Source organism: Beauveria bassiana, assembly GCF_000280675.1.
Source record: "Beauveria bassiana ARSEF 2860 unplaced genomic scaffold BBA_S00013, whole genome shotgun sequence".
NCBI lineage: Eukaryota > Fungi > Ascomycota > Sordariomycetes > Hypocreales > Cordycipitaceae > Beauveria > Beauveria bassiana.
Genome location: NW_007930848.1, coordinates 66,602 through 76,064, shown reverse-complemented (window position 1 = coordinate 76,064; position 9,463 = coordinate 66,602). Strand labels below are relative to the sequence as shown.

General features: G+C 53.1%; 3 protein-coding genes across 3 annotated transcripts; 2 read left to right on the top strand and 1 right to left on the bottom strand.

Moving 5' to 3' along the window:
- Window positions 1-1,408, top strand: BBA_05139 (2-nitropropane dioxygenase; the record flags this gene model as incomplete). Its single annotated transcript, XM_008600236.1, has 3 exons — window positions 1-13; window positions 106-367; window positions 544-1,408. The coding sequence occupies 3 exons, from the start codon at window positions 1-3 to the stop codon at window positions 1,406-1,408; spliced, it is 1,140 nt and encodes a 379-aa protein (XP_008598458.1).
- Window positions 1,409-2,419: 1,011 nt separating this feature from the next.
- On the bottom strand, window positions 2,420-3,978 carry BBA_05138 (GTPase-activating protein ZNF289; the record flags this gene model as incomplete). Its single annotated transcript, XM_008600235.1, has 3 exons — window positions 2,420-2,757; window positions 2,820-3,840; window positions 3,907-3,978. 3 exons carry the CDS (start codon window positions 3,976-3,978, stop codon window positions 2,420-2,422), a joined length of 1,431 nt encoding a protein of 476 aa, XP_008598457.1.
- A 441-nt stretch (window positions 3,979-4,419) lies between these two features.
- BBA_05137 (import inner membrane translocase subunit tim-21, mitochondrial) lies at window positions 4,420-5,301 on the top strand (the record flags this gene model as incomplete). Its single annotated transcript, XM_008600234.1, has 4 exons — window positions 4,420-4,686; window positions 4,758-4,942; window positions 5,005-5,059; window positions 5,110-5,301. The coding sequence occupies 4 exons, from the start codon at window positions 4,420-4,422 to the stop codon at window positions 5,299-5,301; spliced, it is 699 nt and encodes a 232-aa protein (XP_008598456.1).
- Window positions 5,302-9,463: the final 4,162 nt, after the last annotated feature.

The following is a 9,463-nucleotide window of genomic DNA, read 5'->3' as shown; positions in this document are numbered from 1 at the left end:
ATGGCCTCTCCTCGTACGTTTGGGATTTCCCCGCCAGCCCTCGGCCTCCGAGGGCCTCATGCTCACGCAGCAAGAAAAGAAAAATCGCTAACATGCCTTGTGCAGAGCAAATCCGCACTCCCATCACCGATCTTTTCAAGATCAAGCACCCCATCCTGCTTGCCGGCATGAACGTCGCTGCCGGTCCCAAGCTGGCCGCCGCCGTCACCAACGCCGGCGGTCTCGGTGTTATTGGTGGTGTCGGCTACACTCCCGAGATGCTCAAGGAGCAGATTGAGGAGCTCAAGTCGTACCTCGACGACAAGAAGGCTCCTTTCGGCGTCGACCTGCTTCTCCCCCAGGTCGGCGGCAGCGCCCGTAAGACCAAGTAAGCACAAAATCCCAAAACCCCAGCTCTCTGCGTCACACGCTAGGCTGGCCAAGTCACATGCGCAAAACGCCCCGAACTTGCAAACATGCACAGTTTGACGCATGCGCACGGCTGAACCTTTGGAGATCTTCCTTGTCCCAGCACTTGTGCTAACATGTATTTCTTCTGCGCAGCGTCGACTACACCAAGGGCAAGCTCAACGAGCTCGTCGACATCATCATCGAGTCGGGCGCCACCGTCTTCGTCTCGGCCGTCGGTGTTCCCCCCAAGCACGTCGTTGAGCGCCTGCACAAGGCCGGCATCCTCTACATGAACATGATTGGCCACGTCAAGCACGTCCAGAAGTGCATTGACGTTGGCGTCGACATCATCTGCGCCCAGGGCGGCGAGGGCGGCGGCCACACTGGCGACACGCCCACCACGGTCCTCATCCCCGCCGTCGTCGAGGCCGCCTCCAAGGCCAAGTCGCCCCTCACCGGCGGGCCCGTCCAGGTTGTTGCCGCCGGCGGCATCCACAACGGCCAGCTGCTCGCCGCCTCGCTCATGATGGGCGCCTCTGCCGTCTGGGTCGGCACCCGCTTCATCCTCACCGACGAGGCCGGCGCCCCCAAGGTCCACAAGGAGGCCGTCAAGAACGCCGGCCACGACGACAACATCCGCACCATCATCTTCACCGGCCGCCCCATGCGCGTCCACAACAACCCCTACATCAACAACTGGGAGACGCAGCGCCAGCAGGAGATGAAGGAGCTCGCCGCAAAGGGCACCATCCCCTACGAGGCCGACCTCGACAAGTTCATGGACGTCATTGACTCGGGCGACCAGAAGAAGATGGGCGAGGCCGCCAAGAAGATTGGCATCGAGGCCCTCGCCATTGACGAGGACGACGACCCCATCGACGCCTTCCGCCCTCTGCTCATGGGCAAGTGCGCGGCCGTTGTCAACGAGCAAAAGTCGGCCCGCGCCGTCGTGGACGAGTTTGTCAATGATGCCGTAGCCTGGTTGCAGCGCGGCAACAAGATGATTGCCAAGCTGTAAATTGCGCACTTGACAATTAAAAAAAAAAGACGCGATGAACAAAGAATGAAACAATGTGAAAGAAAGCATCTACGAGGGTCCGGCTTCGGCCAGTGTCAGAATTCCTGACGATTTCTGGATGTTTTTTTTATTACTTCCTTTTGTCATATATCCTGTAGACTAGAAAGCATTTGAATGACGAGCACAATAACATATGAAAAAAAGACCATTCCAAAGTGTTGATTCAGAAAGAAGTTACTGACTGTTAACAAGTGTTCACCATCAAGATATTCATTAGAAAAAGATGTTGACCAAAAAATGCTTGACCAAATTGTTTATTTGCATAGCTAAACTCGTTCCTGTGATATTTCCTTACTTCCTTGTTACATCTGACCCTTGCCACTGGCTACTTCGCAGCAGTACTTTGACATGTGATATCAAACCCTCGCGCCGAGCACCGCGTTGCCGAACCACCACCAGCCGACGCCACCACCGCCTTTCTGGCCTTCCCCACAAGTTCGTGTTTCCGGTGAGATTTGCGGAGAGAAAGGGGGCAAAGAGCTGCAAATCTCCGACGGAGTTTCCCCATACTCCTCCATATTCCTTGTATCAGCGAGCACGAGGGCATCATGTGCGATTGAATCGACAGTCAATCCAAGCCATTCTAGGATGCGGACTGCTAGAGAGTGCAATGGCCCGGTCAACTCCTATAGCGAATCGCATTTACTCATCATGCCTAATTTTCATATTTTTTTATTCAATGCACCTTGCTTTGTAATAAGACTTTTGTACCCTCGCCGCCTTGTGTTTCAATCCCGCCCTAAAACAAAGGAAAAACGATAGAAAAAAGTCTTGGAAATTATCGAAATAATGCTGCTGATTGTAGATCGGACTCGCCCCCGTCGTTTCCGGGACCTCTAAACCCCAGGTGTTCCGCTGATCAGATGGGCGCACGTGCTTCGCCATTGTGATATTCATTGTATGTCACCTCTTTTTCGTCATTTCACTTGCGACACAGGCTGCGCATGCAACTCAGTTGCCAAGGTACTGACGGATCGCACCTTGCAGACGAGTGGCACCCTCACCGACCAGGTTGCCCAGATTCTCAAGATCGTCACTGGCGGTGATGCCAAACTTGCGTACAAAGTCCTTGGCGGCCGACTCTAGATCGCCATACTCTTCCTCGGGCTCGTCCTCCGGGCGACCAAAGTAGGCGTTGGAAGAAATTGACGTCGCGCCTTCAAAACCTTGCAGGCGCGTCTTGGCCTCGGCCTGCTGGTTGGGGTCATAAGTTCCCTTGCCAAAGTATTCGTCTGATGAGATGCCCTTCTGGGCGCCGAATTTGCTGCGAGCATAATTTTCAGAGTCATCTGAGAATAATTCCATTAGCTGGCCATTCACGCGTGACTACAATACTCCAGCGTAAACTTACCAACAGGAGCCTTGACGGGCCCAACAGAGCCAAAGCCGCCGGCATTCTTTTTGGCCTCCCTAGCGGCAGCAGCCTTGGGACCGCCAATCTGGCCAAAGCCAAGTCTGGCGACACCCATACCGAGTCTTTCCACCTCAGAGCTGGATTTTTGTCGGCTATGTGAGGAGCCACCCTGTGCAGGGTTGATTGGAGTGGGTGAGATAATGGTGGCAGCAAAGCTCGAGTTGGCAGGCGCCTGCTCTTCCTCCGCATCGGGGTCATAGCCCAGCTTGGCGATGCGATCGGCCTCCTCCTTGGCCTTTTTCTCGGCCTCGTCAAAGTCGATAACATCGCCAGTAACCTTTTTGGCTCCAAGCTTCGTCGTCTTCTTAGCACCGAGCACGTTGGTCTTGCGGGCGGCGCCTGTGGTGGTCGTCTTGCGCAGAGCCGCAGATGAGGTGCGACTGGTGGCAGGCTTGGCATCAGGAGTGGCAGCGGGCTTAGCCAGGGGCGAGGCGGATCGGGAGCCGTCTTTGCCGGCGTTGATGAAAGGCGATGGCGTGCGGCCGACAACAGGCGGTGTAGCGGTACGCGAGATCGGAGGAGTAGGTCGCTTGATGGCGGGCTTATCCCACGACGAGAAGAAGTCGTCCTCTGGCTCTCCGGCCGGTGTATCGGAGGTCTCATCAGTACCATCCGTGATGATAACCTCATCGGGATATGCCTGCGCATCCTTGGCTGCGCGTCGCTTCAGCTCCTCCTTGTATTTAGTGGCGGCGTTTGACTGATATTTGGTCTTGGAGTCCTTGCTGTTGAGGGCAGCGGTGCCACCGTTGGCACGGAAGAACTTGGCGGCAGACTCATTGCCGCCAACTTTCATCAATCGCAGCTGTTCCCATTGCCATTGATCAAGGTTCGTAGAGCGGACAAAGGAGATGTGGACACCGAGGTTGCGGTGGTTCGAAGAGCAGTCGAGACACAGATAGATGCCAAAGGGGACGGAAGTCCAGGTGGGGTTGTTTTGGCCACAGTCGAAGCAGGTCTGGTCGAGCAGGACTTGTTAGCCGAAGCTTGCGCATCAATGCAGTCAATACAGAATTCTACGAACCTTGTTAGGTAGCTTGGACTTGAGCTTCTCGAAAATCTTGAGCGACTGCTGTTTCGTCGCGAGGCCACTCATCTTGGCGGGCGGATCGCGGGGGTGAATCGAGGGCAGAGGTCCAATGCTGAGTATGTCGAGCCAGCGAAGATGTGTTCACGATACTAGAGAATGTGCTAGGGACAAATCGCAATCAATACAATTGGTTGGTCGCGCGTGACGATGGTCAATATCAAATCAGGAGAACGGAGGTGAAGACACGACAGGGAGCGGGCTATGTTGGTAAAGTGGCATGAAGGGAAGCCGCCCTTCGTCATTGGATGAATTGTGGCCAACGCCCCCACCTTGGGATTCTGCCGAAGGCGGTACGCTCGCGACAGACAGAATTGGATTGGCGATACCTCAAATAAAGCTACAAGAATTAGGCTTCCTCTTGTCGGCAGCTGTGCAGTATTGCATCAGCTCATAGTTCTGTGGCCCACATTTTGTATTTGAGGAAATGGGTGCACCGCTCTCGACATCATGAAACCCGTCACCTCTCTCGTGGCCCTGCGTCCGGCGACCAGCTTCCTCAGCGCCAACGGCTTGCGCGCATCCACAATTGCTCGATCGTATGCGACGCAGAATACCCAGGGGCCGACACCTTTAGGGCCAAAGAGACGGAGTGTGACACCATTCAACGACGATGGATATGTGCCATGGCGCGAGCTGTCCATCCCAGAGAAGGCCGCCCGCGCCACTCAGCAAAGCTTCAACTTTGGACTAGTCTTGGTCGGTCTCGTGCTCACCGTCAGTATTCTATAGAATGCGGATTCCGCATCCCATACTTTTTGTGAATCAAATCTAATGATGCTTCACAGGGTGGTGTCGGATACCTTTTATGGACAGACGTATTTTCCCCAAACAGCAAAACGGTTCAGTTCAACCGAGCCATCGACAAGATCAAGAAGGACGACCGATGTCTGGAGCTATTTGGCGATGCAAAGAAGATTCTCGCCCACGGCGAAGAAACGAATAATAAGTGGCAGCGTGCACGACCTCTGGCGTATGTCATGCGAAGCTGGAAGCATCAGCCTTTGTGATGTGATCACTGACGTGCATTTGCAGATCCTCCGAACGAGTGGACAAGCAGGGAGTTCATCACCTGCTCTTGCACTTTCACGTAAGTACGATGTCTTTACTTTGATGGACTGTGATCTGACAGTGTCGCAGGTCGAAGGCCCTCGCAATCACGGTGTGGCGCAAGTCCACATGGTCAAACTTCCCGGCCACTCTGATTACGAGTACAAGTACCTATTTGTCGATGTCAAGGGCCATGAACGCATCTATTTGGAGAATTCCGAGGCGAACAGGTCCGCTACCGGCAAGAAAGGATTTACCTTGTTTGGAGCCAAGTGGAATTGAGACAGCATATTGAAGACCGTCTCTGGAGGGTCGCGTTTACCCATACCGGCGACAACTGACCTTGTACAATCTGTATACTATTTTGGCATCATGAGCAAATGGAGCTTTATACAAAAGAGCATGAATAAGGAACGGCTGGGGACATTAAGTGGATGTCATAGGAGCTTCTTTTGAACTCCTCCGATTTCGTGATATTAGCACCGCAAAAGTACCTGCTACTAAAGAGAGGTCAAGTTTCAACATTGGGTATGCACGGGGAAAGCGGAACGAGTATTCCGACGGTCTCAAGGAAATAACAGGCTGTGGTAGCATCGATGCTACACTGTCGGAATGTGCATCGCCAACGTCGCGGCAGCTGTCAAAGGCTATCGAATATGCAGATGTGCTTGCACGCCGGTGGGAAGGCAGTCAACCTCAGTCAATATCAGCAGACCCGACTGGCATGTGGCCCAATTCGGCCCTGCTGTCAGAAACGAGCCGCTCCTGCCGCTCCTGCCATTGTTGGCTTGCTACCAAGACACCATTGATACCGCTATCAACTCGAGGCTGGGGGTACATGCATGATCCACACCACATGTATCTTTTTTCGCAAAGCTACGGTATACATGGGGATTCAATTCCAAACGTAAACCAGCTTCTGAATGGCGGGGATGTGAGTCTCCCGCACCCCAAAACGGACCTGCCTCCTCGCTATCCTCCATCGGAGATTCGACTTTGCATAGCGGCATCCGAGCAATGTACACATCGATAGCACGGAGAAGAATTGAGGCGACGGAGACCGTCGGAGGGTGTGTAGGTAGAAATCGACAGGGTAGCACGCAAGAGGATGAGGCTCTGCGATAGGGCCCAGCCTCCCCTGGTCTGGGGGAGATTTGGGGGAGCGGGGAGAAAGGACCAAGCGGGACTGGGGTTTTGGCTTTGCTGAGAGGACGGAGAGATTGAAGATGGTCACAAATGCGTGCGGAAAAAGCATGTGAAGCTGGTCATTGCGTCAAAGACAGAGGGTGGCACATCGCCAGAGATACGATCAGAGGCACCGCCCATGCGGATAAGCGGCAGGAACTTGGGGTCACAACTCACGGGCTAGTGAAAAGCCCCCTCTGCAGCGATAGCCGAACGCGATAACTTTAGACTCGCAGGTTGCTTGTTGAGCCTCATTCCAGTTAACCTCGGCTATTGCCTGATAGCACACACCAACAGCTTCCTCCCTCCCCCCCCCCCCAAGCCAACGGCCACGGCGCCACCACACCACACCACACCTCTCTCCACTTGGTCTTGTTGGGCGCATCAGGCGGGTAGTCTAGAAGACTTTATTTTTATCCGGTAGTGACCCAACCTGGCGGGCGCGTGCGCGCGCACCCCGATGTTGCTGCTGAACCAAAACCCCTGTCACAGCCTAGAGATTGCCCAGATTGGCCACAGACAACGATGTTTTATGCAGCTACCCCACGGCGGGAACCAATATCCCATCGAGGGTGGGGGAAGATTTGGGCCGAGGCACAAAGAATATGTTGGCGTTGCTTGACTGTTGCCTGAAGTAGGCGCGCTGGCAATAGGTCAAGAAAGCAGAATGATGGCGCACGATTCTGTTCTTCATGCAGGTACCTTGTCCAGCCGGCATACATACGAGGGTTGAAACATTCAAAGGTAAGGTAGATTACGCAACTCTGAGCTGCCAGATTGCGGGCGATTTGATGCACCCCACCACCTTGTTCACCAGCAAAGCAACTTTGTTGGTGGTCCGGTAATTCCATTGGAATGTAATGAGCGCGTCCGGGGTTGAAGATGACCGTGGAAAGGCATGAAAAGATACAGTCATGTCGGTGCTGTCAAGTACTGCCACGGAAAGTTTCAAGGCAAGCCTCTGTCCTACAGGGGCTCGAGACATTTGTAGGGGCAACATCGTCATCATGACTTGTCGACTGTTTTTGGGGGAGGGATCGGATCATGGCGGCCCCCTCCGATGGCGACGGGATATGAAGTTGCGTGTCCCACGGCCGTATGCTCGTTGACTTTTGTTGAATCGCAGATCATTGTTTATGCGGCAGCGGCAGTAAACGTTCGGCATACATCGGCTGTTGAATCCATGCAGGGCCACATATATTGAGCCAGCATCTGCAGTATAGGGTTTCTTCCTACTTCAAGTATATGCGGAGTTTATCGATATCAATGCTAAACCAAACCATCTTTGTAAGTGCTTGGAACGCTCGACCAGGGCTACTCGCGCCTTTGCTGTCGCAAAATCCAACGTAGAGTCGCATCGAAAACAACAATGTTACATGATGCCTTGGAAAGTTGTCAATCTGCTCCAGCACGTCTCCCTTGTTGCGCTGGGGACTACGGTGCGTCATCGTGTGCGATGTTGTGCGGGATCCGCCGGCACAGTATCAAGATGCGGAATTGAACTTGTCAAGATATTCATTCGTCGATCAGGTATGTACTGATTTTGCTCAGTCTTCAGGTCGTTCAGGCCACAGGGCTGTTGGAATCATCAGACTGCAGCGTCGCATTCGGGAAACGGGAAGTAGCCTAGGCCGTTTGGTCCGTCAATTGGCAAAAAAAAAAAACTTGCTGTCCATAGTGTCGCCCTCACCACATGTTGTAGACGGCCCAGTTTCTCGCCGGCAAGCAACCGTCGCGCCGCGTTGCAACCCTCTTTGATCTTTTTTTTTTTTTGGCTAAATAATTATGCGCAAATGGCCCGTCTGGGCTGGTCATTTGAAATGGGCGAGGTTGCCACACCCACCCACTCTATAATAGCGAATGGAGTGTTATGTATGCATCGGAAGATCGATGCGGGATTCACGCAAAGGACCAGGTAAGATCAGGCCATGCATACCGGGCCTTGCTGCATCGCGCTCTCGGGGCGGAGTAGACGCCCGCGCAGATGCGTGAATAAGGAAGAGATTTTCCACTACCTTGCCTTTTTTTTTTTTTTTTTCTCTCTTCTTTTGGCTTTTTGTCGATGCTGCACGAGAGAGGGGAGGCTTTTGATCGTGCACCTACCTCTCTGGGCGGTACCTTTTTATCGCAATGGCATGCTGGAGATTCAACCCATCCGCTCCATGACGCCACAGCCCTGCAGAGCGCTGCTGCAGGGGCCTCGTTCATTCCGGCCATGTACCTGGCAGTTGAAACTATTCGTGTATCATTTTGACACATTCTGACCTTTTTTTTCTCCTTTGTTTTTCGACTTGCACCAGCTAAACAGCCCTTTTTGTATAGTGGTGCGCCGGCTATTATCCATCTCGTAACTTGACGTAAAACACGCACACGCCCCCCGACTCCATCTGGCCGGGGAAAAGCAAACGCCTCTGAGGCTTTTGCCTAACCCATTCCTTCTCTCCCCAAAACCAATCCTTGCTGACACGGGCTTGAAGGCACTATTTTATTACCCCAAGATATGTATGAATCAGGAAGGACGACGCCTCTGCCACTTGCAGTAGTTTGACGCCCAGCGGAGCAAGCAGTGGTCCTCAAGGCATTGCGCTATTTGCCCAGGCTTTCCAGAGTACGGAGCAGGGTTGCAAGCGATTGCTCTATATCGGCTAGTATAACACCATACCTCTTATTACGCTGTTGCTTTGCAGACGGCCATGGTAGCCACTCGCTGTGCCCGTTTTATACGTAGCGTGGTTGCATAACGGTGCGCAAGAAGCACTCACTGCAGGGCACCCACCACCTAGCTAGTACTGGTAAAGGTAATTTACGGAATACTGACGAAAGGGTGGGAAAATGGACCTCCGAGACTTCCCGATACTGTAGGTAGTCTGTGAGTCAAGCTGTACGCAACCAAAAGAAACCCCATCTACGGCGGGACCGTCCCGTTAAAAAAATAGAAATAGGGCCGAAACTAACTATTTTCTTGATAGCCTAATAAGCGCTTGGGACCTGTCGCAAGTTTTGCAACCCGACGACTGACATCCATGGACCATAGACGCTGATAAGAAACGTTGCGCCGTCGAAGGGGGGCCCCAATTGTAGGCCCTCGCAATGCTTCCCCCCTTGCATTCCTTTGTTGATTGAGAACGAGTCAAGAAGCAGAGGAGAGAGGAAATGGAGATTGAGTTGTGCACTGCCCAGAAAGTTGTCGCTCTGCCTTTCTCCTGGGGTTTGCCTGCAACGTAGTAGCTTGCTTAAAAAAAAAANAAAAAAAAAAAAA